At 42.6% G+C, this 22136-nt stretch overlaps 1 protein-coding gene across 8 annotated transcripts in view; it reads right to left on the bottom strand.

Annotated features, from left to right (window-relative positions):
• The window catches only part of TENM1 (teneurin transmembrane protein 1), a 332266-nt gene that overhangs the window by 2353 nt on the left and 307777 nt on the right, over positions 1-22136 (bottom strand). For 5 of the 8 annotated variants that reach the window (XM_063141817.1, XM_063141820.1, XM_063141818.1 and 2 more), the window contains 5 exons: positions 15809-16105; positions 14756-14857; positions 11175-11562; positions 6971-8191; positions 4632-4774 (listed from right to left, as the gene is read on the bottom strand). In XM_063141817.1, coding sequence (XP_062997887.1) covers positions 4632-4774; positions 6971-8191; positions 11175-11562; positions 14756-14857; positions 15809-16105 — 2151 coding nt within the window. The remainder of the gene's footprint in view (positions 1-4631; positions 4775-6970; positions 8192-11174; positions 11563-14755; positions 14858-15808; positions 16106-22136) is intronic. The other 3 variants (XM_063141823.1, XM_063141824.1, XM_063141825.1) reach the window with 1 other exon arrangement.

Below are 22136 nucleotides of genomic sequence, written 5' to 3'. Positions count from 1 at the left end.
ATCCTACTCTCCATGCGTCTGGACTACCTGCTGAACCAAGACCGCTTGAACTGCAACCCCAGCTCTGCCTGCATCCAGAAGCCCTACTCGATGACTCCAGGCATCTGCTGGCATCCCAGCTAACTTAGGAATCCAGCTGCAGTTTCTCTGGCCCAGCTTCCACACCTGATAATGACAGCCATAAATCTCCATTCGTAGGCAGTAAATGCGGACACTAAACATATTAGGGCCTGATCCATCTATAGTAGGAGTGGGCAACATGTGGCCTACAGGATGCATACAGCTTCTGTCACCCCTTGAAATTTGGGGGGAATGCCCCCCAAATAAATTAAAATTCTGAATAATGGGGGAAAAGAATAGGGAGATGGAAATATTTCTCCCTGTCTCAAAATATGAGAATTGGGAATCAAAGCTGCTTGGCAGAAATTTAACAATGACAAAAGGAAGAACTTCACACTGTATGAAATTTGTTTGGCACTATGAGGTCTGGATTACACTGAGGACTTGCGGAAAATCAGTCTCAGTAGATACTCAGCAAGCAGTAGGTTTCCCAGAGGGAGAGGAAAAAGAACAGCACCATAGAGTGCTCTGAGTTATTGTGGGGTCTGGGACTCGTTGGCCTGTATGTTGCTCCAACAAGCAGCAGGTTGTGAATAAGCCTTAAGTAGGGTTTTGACTCCCTTTATGCTGGTTAGCCTCATCTTCTTATTGACTGAGGCCTTCTCCCTTAAAGGGACCTGGTCTGTTTCAGTAGCCTCCGGCTGTGATGACTAGGAAATGGAACTAGCATGGTAGTATCTTCATGGCTAGAGTCCTCCGAATCCAAGGATTGTGACGTGACCTTCTGCGGATACAGGGAAATAGTCCCTGGGGCCTTCCTGGAGAACTAGGTCCTAAGGTTGTGGGAGCCTCATGATGCCTTTCTGTAACTGAGCCCTATTCTTGATCTGTTAACTCTGGAGCCTCATCGTCTAAGAATGAGGAGCCAGGATCTTGGAGCATGACAGCACCACCCATTACAATAGAGGTAGCTGTGGGCATGGCAGGGAGGCATGCTGAGAGCCCACATAAACCTGGAGCCGGCCTTGAACTACATAGATCCCAGGATAGGCAGACTCTGAACCATCTTACATTCTTTTATCCAGAAATTAGACAGGATTAGCTTGACCATCTGCCTACTCTGTATCTGATCACTTTTCATTTAAATAAGCACACAGCATGCGGAGACTGGAAGGAAGGATTGGTTCTGGGCATGACTGCAGTAGTAAAAACCTGCTGCAATTATTTTCAAGATGAAAATTTAATTGACTGTGATGGGGCTCGGTCTCCCATTGACTATACTGTACATGGGATTGAATCCTTTGCTTGTCTGTCTCACTAATGCATTCTGAGCATTTGCTGCAAAAGCGTTCTCATGTTGTTACTATTTGCACAGTGTTATCAATTTTCCAATGTTATATTTTAGCATTAGGTTTGATTTTTGTGGTTTACAGATTTTACTCAGATTTTGCTTCTGATCCAACTGTATGTGCATGTAGCCCTATCAAATAAGCTGCAGTTGCATTGTTCTTCGATGAGAAGGAAGAAGTGGGGGTAGGATTAAATTTAGCCTCCCTCCTTTTGAAGAGATGATTGGAGCAAATGCATCTTATTTGAAAAGACTCCACATATTGGTCCCCAGTTGGATGAAGGGCAGGGGGGAACTGTGGGCGCACACACTATTTCAGTAAGTGTATGATTCCCCCATCCAGTTGATGATGACCACATGGAAGCCTTCTTCCACATCTGCATGGCTTCCTAGGTGGGTCAGGACAATTGCTGTTGACTTATTTATTTATTATTTACTAGCTGTACCCTGCCACGCGTTGCTGTGGCTCAGTCTGGTTAAATTGAAAAGAAAAAAAAGACAAAGCGGATGTTTCTAATATGTTTAATTTCACAATGCTTGTGGATATACAATATTTTTAGTTGTTCCATTGTCTGTGTAGATATAGAGATTGTCTGGTTTGCCGACTCCAGAACACGCAACATATAATTGTCCATGTGAGAAGCAATCTGTGTCTAGATCTAAACCGTACAATTCTAAAGATTGGCCCTGAGCTTTGTTGATGGTGATTGCAAACGCCAATCGAATTGGGAATTGCAATCTCTTAAATTGAAATGGCATATCTGTTGGAATCATAGGAATGCGAGGAATGAGGACATCTTCACCTTTGAAAGGTCCTGTCAAGATTGATCTCCGACTATAACAATTGCCACTTCATCTATAGTTGGAGCATTGAATCTTTGCACACGTTCTCCAGCAGGCGTTTTGTCAGCATGAATAACAATCTTGTGTGTATCAGATGGCATCATGTCAATTGCTGTTTTGAACAAATGTACTAAATTGTTTTTTTCGTGAAGTAGCTGTTGCAGTTTTGAAACGATGGACCTTTTTATGCCGGTATAAATTCCGCAGCGTGCATTCAATTCATCATTGCCATCACCAATGAAATACATTTGTAGGAATTTATGTTGACTATCTTGAAACGGAAGGAAGGAGCCGGCTTTATGATAAATTTGTCCTTTGACTTTGAAAGTTGGCATAAATGGAGCTGTGATGATTTCTGCGCCGAACGACGTCATTTGGAAGCATGAGTCGTATTTCCTGATGTTAGATAGGAAATGCTTTGATTCTGCGGTATATCCGGCTAGCAAAGTTTGTAATGGCTCTGGTGGTCCTCCAAGTTGAGGCAGTTTAATTTTTCCAGCAGCGCAACACATTCCTTTTGTTTCTCCATTAAATTTAAGAGCCTTGCAATAAGGACACACTTCAGTCATAGTGCCGATGAGAACATGCCACCTCAAACTATAATCATCAGCTGGGTTGTACTGGAATGCAAGGCGATTGTAATCGTGTGATTGTTTACCACGGAGTCGTGTTTGACGCTGATGTGCTGTTTCTCGTTGACGTCTTTCAGCCACTCTCAGCCTGTCGCGTTCATTCTGTTGAGAACAAAGCAGATCTGAAGCTGTAGAACGCGATTGCCGTGCTCGCAACCGTGCATCCTCAAGTCTGGCTGAACGTTGCTTGGGTGGTTCCTTGGCATGTATTTGAGGCATTCTTTTTCTTTTTCTCTCGTTTGCTGATGCCCGTTCTTCCTCAGTCTGATTTGCAATTTCTCGTCGCAGTGCTTCCGCTCTGCGAGTATGACAACCTAAGTGTGATCTTCTGCGAGGCATTATTTGGATGAAGTAAAGCAGATTGTTTGGTTTTTTAAAAAGGATGTTTTTACGGTGAGAAGGTTAGTGGAAACTCCTGGCAGTTACCTTTCTTCAGAACGTGTAACTGTCACAGGTGTGACATTTATATTCACTCAGCCAATTATGAGAGAATATGAATATAGGAGAGGAGGCAGAGGCAGTGGATTGGCCTACTGGTTGGCGATATCACAATGACTTATAAGAGCAAATAGGAGAGAACATGCAAATAGGAGAGAAGGCAGAGGCAGTGGATTGGCCTACTGGTTGGCGATGTCACAATGACTTATAAGAGCAAATAGGAGAGAACATGCAAATAGGAGAGAAGGCAGAGGCAGTGGATTGGCCTACTGGTTGGCGATGTCACAATGACTTATAAGAGCAAATAGGAGAGAACATGCAAATAGGAGAGAAGGCAGAGGCAGTGGATTGGTCTACTGGTTGGCGATGTCACAATGACCTATAAGAGCAAATAGGAGAGAACATGCAAATAGGAGAGGAGGCAGAGGCAGTGGATTGGCCTACTGGTTGGTGATGTCACAATGATCAGCAGGACTGGTTTTGAGGAGGCCTATATATTCGATTTTAAGACAAACCTTTGACCCCATAGAGAACATAGTTACATAACAACACTCGCGTATTCGAACGCAACGCTGTGTCAAAATTTCAAAGCAATCGGTGAAGAACTTTCGGAGATATAAAAGCATGTTTTTACGGTGAGGAGGTTACTGGAAACTCATGGCAGTTACCTTTCTTCAGAACGTGTAACTGTCACAGGTGTGACATCTATATTCACTCAGCCAATTGCGAGAGAATATGCAAATAGGAGAGGAGGCAGAGGCAGCGGATTGGCCTACTGGTTGGTGATGTCACAATGACCAGCAGGACTGGTTTTGAGGAGGCCTATTTCTTCGATTTTAAGACAAACCTTTGACCCCATAGAGAACATAGTTACATAACAACGCTCGCGTATTCGAACGCAACACTGTGTCAAAATTTCAAAGCAATCGGTGAAGAACTTTCGGAGATATAACGACAGTAACGAATGGTCTTTTTCATTTTTATTTATTTAGATTTATTATATTTACATCCCGCCTTTTTTCCTCCAAGTAACCCAAGGCGGTGTACATAATCCTCCTCCTCTCCATGTGAGCCTCACAATAACAACCCTGTGAGGTAGGTTGGGCTGAGAGTGTGACTGGCCCGAAGCCACCGAGTGGGTTTCCATGGCCGAGTGGGGACTAGAACCTGGATCTCCCGACTCCTAGTCCAACACCTTAGCCACTACACCACAAGGGCTGTGTTTATTCGTTACACTTGACGTGTAACAAATAACATGTATCCTGTTCTCTTCTACAGGAGATGAAATACAGAATAGTTCTTTCACTAACCTTGCCAGGGTCCCACTCTTGGGTCTTAGCTTGAAGCTGTACAAGTTCATAGGTTGTCTCCACGGCATCCATCTCTGGCTTTGGGAATCCAGGAAGTACATTATGAAGCTGAAAACCAAACAGCTCAAGCCAACTTCCAATGTCTATAAATAAAACACAGAATACTGTCAATGAGCATTTCTACACCAGGAGAAAATCCTGCAACTGTACCACAGCTGTCTGGCTTCCGTTTTCACCCCACAATCACAACGTGCTCCCTTTACACTAGGGTGACCATATGAAAAGGAAGACAGGGCTCCTGTATCTTTAACAGTTGAATTGAAAAGGGAATTTCAGCAGGTGTCATTTGTATAGATGGAGAACCTGGTGAAATTTCCTCTTCATCACAACAGTTAAAGCTGCAGGTGCCCTGCCCTCTTTTAAATCTGGTTACTCTAGTATAGCTCCTGCAGCTTTAACTGGTGTGATGAAGAGGGAATTTCACCAGGTTCTCCATCTATACAAATGACACCTGCTGAAATTCCCTTTTCAATTCAACTGTTAAAGATACAGGAGCCCTGTCCTACTTTTTATATGGTCACTCTATTTATACTCACTTCCCTTTCCCCCCTTTAAACAGGAGTTCTATAGGTTTCATTTATACAGCCACAAGATGGCACTGTCTCCTGTGTCTTTAATAGCACGATGTCTTCTTTTCATGATGAAACAATTTTTTTAAAATAGTTACTACTTTTATTCTGTTTTCAACTATCGCACAGAAAGAGGCACTGGAGGATTGCAGTGTCATGAAATTGACCAGGAAACTTTCATGTGTGACCAGTCAGGAGGCTGCTATAACAAGTTCCTTTAGAGGAGCTCAATATGTTGAACCCTAAAAGCACTGCAAAAAAAGAAAAGAAAAGAAAAAGTCCCTTAAAACATTAAAGGCATGTGCTATGTTCAAACAATCCTTTTATTTAGAAACCTCTCCCAAGATAAAGTTAGGATATAAGTTCCATTTGCATAACAGTGTTTCCCCATAGAAACTTCATTTACCTGAGGGAAAAGCTACATCATGAAGAAACTGCTTTTACCTGAGGTAAAAGCTATATCGTGAAGAAACTGCATTTACCTGAGGTAAAAGCTACATCGTGAAGAAACTGCATTTACCTGAGGTAAAAGCTATATCTTGAAGAAACTACATTTAACTGAGGTAAAAGCTATATTGTGAAGAAACTGCATTTACCTGAGGTAAAAGCTATATCTTGAAGAAACTACATTTACCTGAGGTAAAAGCTATATTGTGAAGAAACTGCATTTACCCGAGGTAAAAGCTATATCGTGAAGAAACTACATTTACCTGAGGTAAAAGCTACATCGTGAAGAAATTGCATTTACCTGAGGTAAAAGCTATATCGTGAAGAAACTGCATTTACCTGAGGTAAAAGCTACATCGTGAAGAAACTGCATTTACCTGAGGTAAAAGCTATATCGTGAAGAAACTGCATTTACCTGAGGTAAAAGCTATATCATGAAGAAACTGCATTTATCTGAGGTAAAAGCTACAGCGTGAAGAAACTGCATTTACCTGAGGTAAAAGCTATATCATGAAGAAACTGCATTTACCTGAGGTAAAAGCTACATCGTGAAGAAACTGCATTTACCCGCGGTAAAAGCTATATCATGAAGAAACTGCATTTACCCAAGGTAAAAGCTACATTGTGAAGAAACTACATTTACATGAGGTAAAAGCCACACATGTTCAAGTGTTATGTTTCGGAATAAGTGTGAAGGATTAACAGTAAAAAGAGGGGGGGGGAAAGTATTTTAGTTTGGCTGGGGTCAGAGAAATTATGCAAAATTTGGATATTATTGGTGGCAGGCTGCCAACTGATAAAACAACCATTTTGTTGTTACCAAGGTAGTGCCTATGTTATGTGTCTGTGAGGTTCCTATTTATACTGGAGTATAAATGTGATCAGATACGATTTGTTAACTTGTGGACATTCTATTCAAATCTATTGGTCCATTATTACCACCAGGTTTTTGAGATTCCATAGGCAAGACATCCTTAATGGACCACCTTCCTCCCTCAGTAATAACCTACCTCACAGAGTCGTTGTGAGGATAAAATGGGGAGAAGCATGTATTTTAACTTAAGCTCCTTGGAGGAACGGTGGGATATACATGTAATAATAATAATAATAATAATAATAATAATGAGGAAGAGATACACTTAGAACAATTTTTTGAAGTTTCAATTCCTCTCAGATATTTACAGTCAAATACGTGCAAGTTCCACCATTATGCATCCAATTAAACATCTGACCAGACATATTTTAATTAAATAAAAGTTTTACCTGTTGTGTATTTTGCCACATCTTGGATTCTGCCAGCGGGATAGTTATTTTCAAATGCATACAGATTAAATGGCTTGGGGACAGTCTTCACTTCTTCCCAGATGTGGTGGTTGGGAGTTGTCCAGCGTCCGGCAATGACATCATAATCTCTTTGTCCCAAGTGCACCAGTTTAGTCATTGAATCATACAGCCCTCCATGAAATCCAATAATGACTTCAAAATCTGAATTTGTGTCTTGATAGATCTCCCCGTAAGGTGTGTAAAGAATTTCTTTTATCACTTGCCCTCGGCTGCTGAAGATAGCTAAGGGTGTGCCAGTGTTGTCACAGGCAACATAATATTCTTCACCACTGCTTAATTCCATAGCTATCAAGTGGCCCTGAAGGTCGTAATACAGGGATGTTATTTCTGAACTACTATGATTGTATAAGTGAGTAACTCTTACTGGATTGGAGAGGTCTGCGTAAAAGAACTGGAGGTGTTGTCCTAGACTTGATTTGCTGGCCACCCGTCGTCCCAGTCCATCATAACAATACTGGATTGTCCATCCAGCAACCCTGTTGTAAGCTTTGTTCAGAAAACCATTAGAGCTGTACTCAAAGATGTCATTTCCCCTTTGTTTAAGAAAGCCGTCTTCATCCATTTTATACTGGATGTCTCCTAGTCTTGTTATGCGATCTCTAAGGTCGTACCTCAGAGGAGTAAGCCGTGCGCTGTTTCCATGGCTAAGTAAATTGATATTTCCGTTGAGGTCATAGCTATAACGCCACTGGGTTTTATCATTCACAGAGACAGTCTGAAGTTGGCCATCAGCATCATATTCGTAAAAATACCTTGTTATGTTGGCATCGACTCCTACCCGTATATCACATATCACTATACGGCCCATATTGTCATACTGAATGGTCATCCAGTAAGCTATGGATTTAAGAATTTCATATTGCACTTCAATCACTTGGCCATTGGCACTAAAAATTTTGGTATGCTTCATCACAGTGGTGGTTATAACTTGGTTTAAGTCATAATTGATTACGCTGAATTTCCCAAATTGCTCCGTTTTACCAGACACGTCAACGTAGCGATACAAGTCTATAGGGAGAGGAGTTTCATTTATCATGGCCTGCATGCTGGTTACTCGGAAGTTGTTGTAGCTGTAGTCAAATCTGGCATTCACAAGACCTTCTTCGCTAAACCTGAATATCTGGCGACCAATTAATGGGCCTAAGTATAAAACATTGAAGAGTTGTTTAAGGAGAAAGAAGCAGAGCACAAGAATAATAAAAAAGTATATAATTCTGACAATCCACCTCCGCCTCTGGCGACCCAGTAGTAGTGGTGTTGGTCCAATAGGGAAAGAAAGAAAAAAGCACAGACACCAAAAACTAGAAGCATGGTCATCGTTTTATTAGGACCAACAAAAATGTCATCCAGTTATCAACATTTTTGGAGTTCTCCAGAACTCTCAAAATCTTCCTCACAACTTTTTGACATTTTGGTTAGTTCTAGTATCGGTATTACTATGCTGCAGATTTTGGATTTTTACATAATTTAGATTAGCATTAGTTGGTACACAATTAACTAGCCAATAAATCTGGGAATCATATCTTTGTATGACTACTAATATGCTACTAAGTGTGTGTGTGTATGGAGGGTTATGTGGGTGTTGGGGTGGGGGAACATAACAGAGGTAGTTCCCACTGACTTATTTTAGCCAACCGACTCTTTTATCTTAATACTGTCTTAAATCAAATGATACATTTTACTTGCAATATTAACAGGTAATGCAAAACTGATGATTGGTGCCATCTCATTAGGAATACTTATTTAATAGGTATGTGCTAATCAGAGAAAATAGGAAGTGCATATATGTGTAAGATATTGTACGTTGATTAAGCATTAGCTGTCATGTTCTGCAACCTCAACCCATCCTCAAGCTCAGGAGAAGATTCAGATGAGAGGAATCACCCCTCAAGGAGTCATCATAACCCGCTCTGGGACTTTCCAGGCTAGTGGCCATTGCCGTGCTGGACACCTCTGATAAAGAAGACTTCTCCCTGATATAGTCCTGGTGCAGGCTTTATCATCTCCACACCATAGAAGCAGAGGTTCCATAATAAGACAACAGTTCTTTAAGCGCTTTGACAGCTCCTCAGAAGGGGTGGGGTGAATACCAGAACTAGGCTGGCTTGCATTCATAAAGTCTCAAAAGACTTCTGCTGAGACAACAGCTCTCATTGCACTCCCTCTAAAGGCACAGGTCTGTAGTTCAGGGGTGCTCCTGGATCCATCTTTGTCACTGGTGGTCCAGAGCACCCATTATCAACTTTGGTTGGTACGCCAGTGTCATGTCTAACCCTACTGCCCCTGTTTTGGGAGTAGATGTTTCAGGTAATCAATCAGAATCAGATTCAGAACTAGAAGACACAGCGCCAGACACCAGCCAGCCTGGACCAGTGGGGGAGGAAGATCTCATGGGCGATTCCCCAGCTGGGAGTCAGCCCTCTCCAGAGCTTATCTCCTCAAGGCCAAATCCTACATAGTAGGTGGGAAGTGAGGTTTCTTCCAGAGGTTAGCATCCTGAAAAACTAGCTGATGCTAGGGTCTGCCGGAAGCTGAAACGCATGTCGTGGAAGGAAGGAGTGAGAAAGTCGGTTCGATTATGCCAGAACCTGCCTCCGCACCAGGTGCTCTGAAGTTACGGTCATTTGGGAAGTGGCTCCTATTCTTCTTGAGCAGACAACTGTCTTGCTTAGTTTGCATAGTTTTGCCTAGGGGGATGTTTCCAAGAGGTTAGACTCTCTTCAGGTAGAAGAGACATTTGTTGCTTAATAAAAGCTTTGTGCATTACTTAGCAAGCCTCGTCATTTGCCTCCCATCGAAAGCAGGAGTGTTCTGAGAAACACGACAACCAGCTACGCCTATTCCTGGACAGGGATAGTCTAGCCATGGTCATTCATGAACTGGTATCCTCATGATTAGACTACTGTAATGCGCTTTATGTGGGGTTACCCATGTAAGTGGTTCGGAAGCTGCAGCTTGTGCAGAACGCAGCAGTTCGGGTGCTCACCGGGACACCTAGCTCTGCCCACATAAAACCAGTGTTAAAAGAATTGCACAGGCTGCCTTTTAGCTACTGAGCCATGTACAAGGTTATGCTATTATCTTACAAAGCCCTAAACAACTTGGGACCAGGATACCTAGCAGACCACCTTGCTTTATATGCACCCAGGATGACATTTACGATCTTCAGAGGAGGCCCTGCTCGTCATCCCAACACGAAAAGAATGTCGCCATGAAGAACCTCGATGGTGGGCCTTCTCTGTGGTGGCCCCACCCTCTGGAAAACCCTCCCTCATGGGGTTCGGGAGGCAGAAAACGTAATAACTTAAATGCCTGCTAAAAACATATCTTTTTAAACAAGCCTTCTCTGGACTGTAATTTATTCTGGTTTTATGTGATTGTAAAGTTTTAATCTGGATTTTATGTATTTGATTTATATTGTATTGTTGTACTAATGTTGTTCCCTGCCTCGATCCAAAGGGAGAGGTGGGTAAGAAATATTATTGTTAACAATTTTATTTGATTAGTTCTGCTGAGATTTTTCTTTCACAGCTTGTAAGCTGCTTTGTGGAACTTGCTAAATAAAACTAAATCACAGCAGCAGCAGCTAAAGGGAAGGGGGAAAAAGTCAATGGAGGACACAAAAGCCTCTCTACCCTGATGAATAAAACTTTCTCCTACGCCTGGGTCTCCACATTGTTCCCCCGCCTCTTTTAGACAGGATAAAAATGTCATTTTTAAAACAAAGCAAAACTGAAAAACTCACGATAATCAATTTTGCATTTGAGCAGTGATGTAAGGGGGGATCTACACATCGTCGTGAAGGTGCTTGCGTGCGCCTGCAGTGCGCCCCGAAACTCATTGTGTAGATCCTGCCCTATCCTGGCCAGAAGAGGCGGCGGCGGCGGCGGCAACTTTTCACCCCGCCCCCGCGAGGGGCGATGCGGGGCCTCCTCCTCCTCCTCCTCCTCCTCTTCTGGCCAGGATAGGGCAGGATCTACACGATGAGTTTCGGGGTGCACTGCAGGCACACGCAAGCACCTTCACGATGATGTGTAGATCCCCCCTAAGTGGCATATGCCAAGAACAAGTGTAATATGCACAGCCCAAAGCATAACACACAAGCGTCATTTTTTAAACCCACCTGTTTGCCTGTATCTGATGGTGCAAATAAATCCATCGTGCATCAAGTGAATTGTTTTAATAACGCCGGATGACTCTTCGTAAGTAAAGGAGACCTGTGTGGTATCATAAAGGATCTCTGATAGTCTGGACAGCTTGGTGTATTTGTAAAGAACCCTGCGCCCCGTGCCTGGGTAAAGGGTTTGCAGGAGTCGTCCGTCTCTAGTGAAATCCTGGACGAAAGAGGCACCGCTGTCCGGCGGGGAATAGAGATTACGATAATACCCGACAGAGAGCATTGTTTGAAAGCTATGGCGCACCATGCTGGGCATGGTGACAGACAACAAGTAGTCTGATTGGTCGTACTCAAAGATGTAGCGGCGTTGGCTATGCAGGAGAAGCATCACGGACTGAAAGAAAAACCCAGAAGCAAGAGGAAAGATGACATGCAAATTGACTTAAAAAAAAAAAGAGAGAGAGAGAGAATTTCTTGACTAGTTATACATATCAGTGTAAGCAGTGTAACATCAGAAAGCCTTCAACCAATGAGTCTGCGTGACCATAGGTACTGATATTCCCCTTAATTTCCTTTAATCTGGCTCTAGTGGCTATTTGGGCTTCTAAGACACTGAGCATTCATAATTCCTTCCTTCCCCCCATAAAACGGAGAGCACTGGTTGGTTTTCAGAGGCTGTACAACCACGCAAAACACCGCGCTGTCACAACATCAGACAAGGAAGTGGTGCGGAGGGAACGGGCGAACTCTGTGTGCAGAAAAAAGCTTCCGTGCACTCTCTCTAGGAATATCCAGAGGGGCAGCCATGCTGGCCTGTGGCAGCCGAAACAAGAAAGGGTCTTGTCTAAAAACTAACAAAGGAATTACGGCAGACCAGATCCCCCTGAAGAGCAAAAGCGCAAGGCCATAATAAAATTTCACAAAAGCGCAGGCCATAATAAAATTGTTACTCTTTAAGGTCCTGTCATTTCCTTTCTATGAAATAGGCTTTTCAGGGACAAACTACAGGTGACCTTAACTGCGTAATTCTGCTCTTGCATGCAGGGTTCCATCCCCCAACCCATTGCCAGCACTGACAGGGGCTGATCAGGATTGGCACCCTAGCCTGGGAAGTGGTGGTGGAAGGACTTTAAACTTTTGTCCTTATTGCGGTTCCGACTTGGATTGGAACCCTTGTGCCTGCAGTTAGCATTAGGAAGGAAGGAAGGAAGGAAGGAAGGGAAGTCCCATTTATTTCATGTATTTTCAGCAACAAAATACTTCATGTACAGGTTAGGAGTGCAATGGCAAAAAAAAACACGGATAGTAGTCATAGGTGAACTCGATTTGCACTGAGTTGGAATTGCCGAGAAACAAACTGAGCTATTTCCCCCAAAGTAGAAATAGTTTGACTTTTTTTCTGAGCCTCTCTGAATTTTGGATTAAGTTTACACCAGTTCCATAATCCCCTTCTCTCCTGCTACCCAGCCCCCTTTGTCCTGTCCTTCTCCCAATCCTCGTTTGCCTCCCACCCCATTACCAGACTGTTGAAGTGGAAGAAATGACAACTGAAGAGAAAGGTCTCTTCCTGCTCTCACTGGCGTGTAGCTATGCAGTGCTCCAGGCCACATGTAGCTTCTGGGAAATGTAGTTTCCCAAGGGCTACAACATGGCAGGCACTGTAGGTAGGAAAGAGACCTCTCTCCTTTCCCGCTTCCTACTTGCGAAGGCATTCTGTCACTGCCAAAGAACTAGCTCAGCATGTGTGATGGGAATGAAGGGACTGGGAAAACACTGGGTAAATGGGAAAGGGATTTGAAGGCTGGATGGGAGTGGCAGGGGCTAGGAGAAGAAATCCTAGCCAGATTTAAAATCCAAGCTGGAGAAGAATTTGGGGGTCCCAATGCTCACCTTGAATTTGAGGCAAATGTTATGATATTCATAATGCCTGTAACATTTTGGGACCTATAATGCTAAGCATGGAAAAAATGTGACACTAATTGATAGTAGGGCTATGCACTGCTTTGGATCCGGATCCAAATTCTGAACCGAAGTGGGGTGATTCGGACCGAATCGGTCTGGATCCGAAGCGGGTCTGGATCAGTCTGAAGCAGGTTGAATAAATCCGAATCACATTGGATCATTTCAGATTGATCCGGATAGACAGCTTTGTGCCTGGCTTTCCTGGGTGCCTGATGAGCAGCTGTCCCTGCTCATGTAGGTTGTGGGGGGCACGCACAGCCCTAATTTATAGCACACACAGCATTTTTATTTCGCTTCAACTCACCAGGCTCTGGTCAACAGTAAACTGCTGTCTGTAAACACCCTATATGCACTAATGTAATATCCTCTCTTTCTCTCTCCTCCATCTGGTTTTGTAAATTGCATGGGCCATTTTAAAGCTACCATATATGGAGAACGCATACTTCCCCCACCCCCAAATCTACCTCCCTAAAATACCTTCAGTGCCCCTGTGAGAAATTCTCTTCACTGCTTTGCTGTTTCTCCTAGACTGCTGTCTACAGCAATAAAATAGAAGTCGAAAGTTGGGAGATGTTCCTTTAAGCCTGATTTCTCAACATGCACAACAGCAGAATCCACGGTGTGTCTACTCAGAAATAAGTCCCACCGAGTTCAGTGGTCTTTACTCCCACGTAAGTGTATATAGAATTGAAGAGAGGCATAAAAGGCAATTTCTTAGCATTTCCTGCTGTACGTAAAGCAGTGTTAGAATAGACAGTTACATTAATCCAGGTAAGCCCGCATGGCTCCTTGCGGTGTGTATTGTTACCTGCATAAAGAATTGTGCTGTGCATTTTTAAAACCACGCTAAGGACCAACTATACATTACTTGGGAGATTTCCAATTGGACTTCCCAATGTAAAAGAAAATGGAGTGGGCGGATTTAGATTCAGGGAGGTTGCAGGGGAAAGGTTGTTTCACCCTTTGTCAATTACCTGATGCATATTGTACCCCTGCATGGGACCGCTATTAACCAAGGAGCGGTGAAAAAGGGGCCCATATTGTGTCTATGGCCCCATTCAGACAACACACTAAACCATGCTGCTTAACCACAAAATGGTTAACGGAATACATTATGCATTCCATTAATCATTTTGTGGTTAAGCAGCATGGTTTAGCGTGTTGTCTGAATGGGGCCTATATGTTTCCCCCTCTTGTGGCTAATAGCACTCCAGTAGAATCAGTGTGGAGGGGGGAGGAAAAGGTTAACCCCACCACCACAACCCCTTCCCAAATCATATACTCTCTGTGGCTGCTTTTAGGAAGGGAAAATGCATCCAGAGACCAACACATCATCCACATAACCTGTAGTTTGGTCCAGTAAAGATACTTTCTGGAGCTGGAGAGAGCGAAGGACCATGGAAATGAATCCTCCTCTCTCCCTTCCTGAAAAATACATTAAAAAATAGGAACAATTGTAGGAAGTCTTTCTGGAGGGTATTTTTTAGTTTGTTGCACACAAATACATTTGGGTCAACACATGGAAGATAAAGCACAACTAGGCTCAAATCAGACATAATGCCAAACCATAGTTTGCTCTAGCTATAGTTTAGAACCTAAACCATGGTTTGAATTTTCAAACATACCACGGGCAGACCCTGGTTTAGAGCTGCTTGCCTGCCTTCTTTTTTCATCCTCTCAGCACTCAGCTTCATATGTTTACTCCCGTCTCTGTTGTGCAGCAGTCTCTGGAGGTAGAGCGGTGGCCGTTAACCACGGTTTGTCCATTCAGACGTCACACCAAACCACAGTCAGCATAAACCATGGTTTGCAAGCCCATTTCAAACCACTGTTTTGAACTCTCATTTTCCCAGCCAATCACAAAACATGCCTATTAATTTGGACATCACGCCAAACCATAGTTAATTTTCCTTAACCATATTTTGATGTGATGTCTGAACTGAGCCTATGTCGTGTTTCAGTTCTTGGTATACTTGACCAGGAAAGGGAATACAAAGTCTCCTTGGGCACTGACGTCTTTCAAAAGGAATTCCGTTCACTCATTTGAAAGACTGAAGATAACAGTTATTTTCAATGGTGTATTTGCTTATGCAGTTTTTCTCACAACATTTAAAATGTTTAGTTACAAAACAGTCATTTGGAAGCTTTGTTGAACACCCCCCCCTGGTCATTTCAGGAGGCAAGATTGTTTCTCATTATGCACAAGAATGGCCCTGTTCAGACAACACGCTAAACCATGCTGCTTAACCACAAAATGGTTAACGGAATGCATTGGCCTTAATGCATTCCATTAACCATTTTGCGGTTAAGCAGTGTGGTTTAGAGTGCTGTCTGAACCAGGCATGGAAAGTTATTGAGTATCTATTTGAAACATGTATTAGCTCAGGGATCCACTCACCAGTGACAAAGGCTCTCTGGCAACAGGGTGGGAGGCATCACCCTGAGATATTCTGCCCCAGAGGGTCACCTGGCCCCCAGGAATAAAACATTTCCCCGCCCCTGGTCCTGAAGAATATTTCAGAGCTCAGTAGCACCATTCAGTCCAATCAGCCTTTTCAGTGGTACATGTACCTTTGAGATCCAAAAGGAGGGGAATTATCCTACCACTTGGCTTAAACATACCCAGCTTGATCTTGCAACCTTCACAAATGCCCCGTTTCCCCACCCCCAAAGAATACCTTTTCTAAATACGTGTAGCTCCAAATTTTTCCGTCTGCCCATGTTCTGGAAACAATTTTCCCACCTGGGTCATATTCCATCTTTTCAGTCCACGTTCCTCTCTGGATGTAGGTCACTAACCCAGAGTGTGAATAAGTGATGTTGACTTCATTATATCTGCTGATGGGGGACCAAAGGATTGGACGGCCCACCTGGTCATAGAGAATCCGAAGAGTAAACTTCCGGTGATCGTCATAGATCTTCCCCGTTCTCGTTATGTGATCAAAATCAATGGAAAGCAGATTTCTGTTGTGGGCCTAAAGAATACAATAAGAGCAGCATGACATATAGACATAGGTAACGGAAGCAATTCTGTAGGTGAAAGCAGACAGAGATACTGTTAGGTTCAGTTTCATAGCCCCGTCCTTCATTCTTTAATCATTGCCACAAGTATAAAGTATTGGTTATTACATTTAAGATGGCCTCGTCTGGCGCAGAGCGGTAAGCGGCAGTTACTGCAGCCGAAACTCTCCTCACGGTCTGAGTTCGATCCCAGCGGAAGCTGGCTCTTCAGGCAGCTGGCTCAAGTCAACTCAGCCTTCCATATTTATTTATTTATTACATTTTTATACCGCCCAATAGCTGAAGCTCTCTGGGCGGTTCACAAAAATTAAAACCATAATAAAACTACCAACAGGTTTAAAACACAAATACAAAATACAGTATTAAAAGCACAATCAGGATAAAACCACGCAGCAAAAATTGATATAAGATTAAAATACAGAGTTAGAACAGTAAAATTAAAATTAAAATTAAGTGTTAAAATACTGAGAGAATAAAAAGGTCTTCAGCTGGCAACAAAAAGAGTACAGTGTAGGTGCCAGGTGGACCTCTCTGGGGAGCTCATTCCACAACCGGGGTGCCACAACGGAGAAGGCCCTCCTCCTAGTAGCCACTTGCCTCACTTCCTTTGGCAGGGGCTCACGGAGAAGGACCCCTGTGGATGATCTTAAGGTCCGGGTAGGTACATATGGGAGGAGGCGTTCCTTCAAATAACCTGGCCCCAAACCGTTTAGGGCTTTGAATGTCAATACCAGCACTTTGAATCGGGCCCGGACCTGGACTGGCAGCCAATGAAGTTGTAAAAGGACTGGTGTAATGTGATCTTGCCGGCCAGTCCCTGTTAGTAAACGGGCTGCTCATCCTTCCGAGGTTGATAAAATGAGTGCCCAGCTAGCTGGGGGAAAGGTAACTGCGACTGGGGAAGGCAATGGCAAACCACCCCGCTACAAAGTCTGCCAAGAAAACGTCAGCGAAAGCAGGCATCCCTCTAGGAGTCAGCAATGACTCAAGTGCTTGCACGAGCGGTTCCTTTCCTTTTCCTTATTAAATTTAAAGTTGAAGAAAAAGTGAGATGTATTCTCTGGTGTTGAATGAAAACAGAAATATTTAATGGTAATCTCCTCAATACAAATTACGAAATCATGTGTGGATTTTTAAAAAAGACTCATTGATGTGTCCACTAGCTCAATGTTTTGGGCCCTTAGGTCCTTCATCAGGAGCTGCAAACAAATTGAACGATCTATCAGAAAATGTTTCTTTAAAAATAAACCTCCTTTTTACATATTTTCTTCAATATACAATACAAACAAAGAACAACACTCATAAAAGCAAATGCTTTTCAAAGATCAGTTTTTGGCAAACCTATCTTCCTCAGAGAATTCCTCTGCCCTGAGGACTGGACGCCTATACTAAGCCTGCAGGGTTTTTTGATACGCTGTGTAAACTTACGTATATACATAACTCACCAGCCCATAGGTTGTTTACTCCCCCAACAAAACAACCTATTTTCATTCAACACCAGAGTATACATCTCACTTTTTCTTCAACTATCATTGGTGGTTTTGTCCCCTTGTCCACTATTACCTTTAAAGCCCTACATGGTTTGGGTCCAGGTTACCTGTGGGATCGCCTTCTCCCGTACAATCCGCCCCGCACACTCAGGTCCTCTGGGAAGAATCTACTTCAGTCAGCAAAGACTAGACTGACAGCTGTTACACAGAGGACCTTCTCTTCTGCTGCTCCCAGATGGTGGAATGGCTTGCCGGAGAAGATTTGCCATAAAGACTGATCTCTTCTGGCAGGCCTACCCCGACGAATTTTAAGATGTCTGGCTGTTATTTTAATAATACATTCATTTTATATGTTTTTAATCAGTTTTATATTTTTTATAATATTCTTGCATTCAGTGTTGTTCCCTGCCCCGATCCAGAGGGAGAGGCGGGTAAGAAATAAATTATTATTATTATTATTATTATTATTATTATTATTATTGCCACCTTTCCTACTTCTGGCTGCAACCCTTCTTTAGTGAAACAGGCAATTTTTGTTTTATTATTGTATTTATTATTATTACATTTATATCCCTCTTCCCCGTCCCTCTTGCAAGGAATCCAAGGTGGCTCACATTCCAGATTATCCTCACAACAACCATGTGAGGTAGGTTAGGCTGAGAGTCAGTGACTGGCTAAAGTCACCTAGTGAGCTTCATGGCCGAGTGGGGACTAGAACCCGGAACTCCCAAGTCCCAGTCCAACACTCTAATCCAGTGGTTCCCAAACTTTTTCAGGTAACCGCCCCCTTGGTTCCACAAACTCATGCCCAGTGCCCCCTACCCTACCCTATAAAAATCATTATTCAGAATAGCAGTTTTCAACGACCCACTAAGGAAGATAATAACAATAAAATTCAAAACAGGAACAATTAATTGAATATTTATTCAAAATCTGAAGCACCCACTGCCGCAGGCTTGCCAAGGGAGGGAGGGAGGGAAAAGAGAGCGAACACCTCTGTTTTGCAGCCGGCGTGGCAGGGCACACCAAGCAGGGTATGTCTCTTCATTGGCGTTTCGGTGCTTTTGAAACATTTCAATTCATCGTTAAAAGGACTCTCCTTAAATGGTATTAATATATGTGTGGATTCTTCCCCTATATGGTTTGGGACCAAACTACCTTCTCCCATTAAAATGTCCCTGGGTTTTAAGACCTTCTGGAGAGGCGCTTCTTGGAAAAGACCACCTTGAGCGCCCCCTGCTACCCCTTTGCCTCTTAGCACCCCCTGACGCCCCCTTGCCTCTTAACGCCCTGTATGCAATCCCACCGCCCCCAAGAGGGAGTACCACCCACTTTGGGAACCATTGCTCTAACCACTACACCACACTGGAGGGCAGTTCAGAAGTCATGCTAAGCCACCCTGGATTGCTCAAAAATGCAATCTTTGGTGGCTTAGTGTATTTTGTGTGTTGGTCCCATAATAGTTCAAGGGCCCACCCGTCATACCCACCTTCTGCAGAGGTGGATCAAGAATCATGTGTAGGGCTCCTTGTGGGTTTTTCTAGTGCTGGGAGTGGAGGCAAGGCCTGGGACAGAACTCCCTATATCTGCTCTAACTACTACACCACACTGCTAAAAATATTTACTGCTTTATCGTGAAAAGGGTCTTTGGATTATAGTTGATTACAAGCTAAATGTGAGTCAGCAGTGTGACACAGCTGCAAAAAAGGGTAATACAATTTTAGGTGGCATTAACAGGACCATGGTTTCCAAGTCATGGGAAGTAACTGCTCCACTTTATTCTGCACTAGTCAGACCTCATCTAGGGTAATGTGTCCAACTCTGTATTCCCTGCATTGAACAGGGAGTTGGACTAGATGGTTTACGAGCCCTCTAAGGACATAAGAAAACCCATACTGGATCACACCAAGGGTCCATCTAGTCCACTGTTGTGTTCACACACTGGCCAACCAACTACCAATGGGAAACCCAAAGGCAGGACAGGAGTTAGCGGTTCCGCCCTAACTCTTCGATGGTATGATTGTTACGTATTGCTTTTATACTTTTACTTTGTAAACCATCTTGCGCTCAGGCAGGATAGAAATGGTCAAAATGCATATAATTATTATTATTATTATTATTATTATTATTATTATTATTATTATTATTACATTTACAGTATATTCCGCCCCACAGCCGAAGCTCTCTGGGCGGTTTACAAAAGTTAAAAACAGTGAACATTAAAAAGAAATATACAAAATTGAAAACCATAAAAAGCATAAAATACAAACAAAAACAGAACTATGTATACAGAAACAGAACTGCGTAACTGTCCCTATCTAGATGAGTAATCCCATGTGTATATGAAATCCCATCTGTATATGAAAACAGAACTGCATAACTGTCCTTATCTGGATGAGAAATCCCATGTGTATATGGAAACAGAACTGTGTAACTGTCCCTATCTAGATGAGAAATCCCATGTGTATATGGAAACAGAATTGCGTAACTGTCCCTATCTAGATGAGAAATCCCATGTGTATATGAAATCCCATGTGTATATGAAAACAGAACTGCAAAACTGTCCTTATCTAGATGAGAAATCCCTTGTGTATATGGAAACAGAACTGCCTAACTGTCCTTATCTAGATGAGAAATCCCATATGTATATGGAAACAGAACTGCGTAACTGTCCCTATCTGGATGAGAAATCCCATGTGTATATGAAATCCCATCTGTATATGAAAACAGAACTGCATAACTGTCCTTATCTAGATGAGAAATCCCATGTGTATATGGAAACAGAACTGCATAACTGTCCCTGTCTAGATGAGAAATCCCATGTGTATATGGAAACAGAACTGCATAACTGTCCTTATCTAGATGAGAAATCCCATGTGTATATGGAAACAGAACTGCATAACTGTCCTAATCTAGATGAGAAATCCCATATGTATATGGAAACAGAACTGCATAACTGTCCTTATCTAGATGAGAAATCCCATGTGTATATGGAAACAGAACTGCGTAACTGTCCCTATCTAGATGAGAAATCCCATGTGTATATGAAATCCCATGTGTATATGAAAACAGAACTGCAAAACTGTCCTTATCTAGATGAGAAATCCCTTGTGTATATGGAAACAGAACTGCCTAACTGTCCTTATCTAGATGAGAAATCCCATGTGTATATGGAAACAGAACTGCATAACTGTCCTAATCTAGATGAGAAATCCCATATGTATATGGAAACAGAACTGCATAACTGTCCTTATCTAGATGAGAAATCCCATGTGTATATGGAAACAGAACTGCGTAACTGTCCCTATCTAGATGAGAAATCCCATGTGTATATGAAATCCCATGTGTATATTAAAACAGAACTGCAAAACTGTCCTTATCTAGATGAGAAATCCCTTGTGTATATGGAAACAGAACTGCCTAACTGTCCTTATCTAGATGAGAAATCCCATCTGTATATGGAAACAGAACTGCGTAACTGTCCCTATCTGGATGAGAAATCCCATGTGTATATGAAATCCCATCTGTATATGGAAACAGAACTGCATAACTGTCCTTATCTAGATGAGAAAACCCATGTGTATATGGAAACAGAACTGCATAACTGTCCTTATCTAGATGAGAAATCCCATCTGTATATGGAAACAGAACTGTGTAACTGTCCCTGTCTAGATGAGAAATCCCATGTGTATATGGAAACAGAACTGCATAACTGTCCTAATCTAGATGAGAAATCCCATGTGTATATGGAAACAGAACTGCATAACTGTCCTTATCTAGATGAGAAATCCCATATGTATATGGAAACAGAACTGCATAACTGTCCTTATCTAGATGAGAAATCCCATGTGTATATGGAAACAGAACTGCGTAACTGTCCCTATCTAGATGAGAAATCCCATGTGTATATGAAATCCCATGTGTATATGAAAACAGAACTGCGTAACTGTCCCTATCTAGATGAGAAATCCCTTGTGTATATGGAAACAGAACTGCGTAACTGTCCTTATCTAGATGAGAAATCCCATATGTATATGAAATCCCATCTGTATATGGAAACAGAACTGCGTAACTGTCCTTATCTAGATGAGTAATCCCATGTGTATATGGAAACAGAACTGCGTAACTGTCCCTATCTGGATGAGAAATCCCATGTGTATATGAAATCCCATCTGTATATGGAAACAGAACTGCGTAACTGTCCTTATCTAGATGAGAAATCCCATGTGTATATGGAAACAGAACTGCGTAACTGTCCTTATCTAGATGAGTAATCCCATGTGTATATGGAAACAGAATTGCGTAACTGTCCCTATCTAGATGAGAAATCCCATGTGTATATGGAAACAGAACTGCGTAACTGTCCTTATCTAGATGAGAAATCCCATGTGTATATGAAATCCCATCTGTATATGGAAACAGAACTGCATAACTGTCCTAATCTAGATGAGAAATCCCATCTGTATATGGAAACAGAACTGCATAACTGTCCCTA

This window comes from Elgaria multicarinata, chromosome 15, assembly GCF_023053635.1.
Source record: "Elgaria multicarinata webbii isolate HBS135686 ecotype San Diego chromosome 15, rElgMul1.1.pri, whole genome shotgun sequence".
NCBI lineage: Eukaryota > Metazoa > Chordata > Lepidosauria > Squamata > Anguidae > Elgaria > Elgaria multicarinata.
The sequence above is the reverse complement of the archived record's forward strand: the minus strand, read 5'-3'. Positions and strand labels throughout refer to the sequence as shown.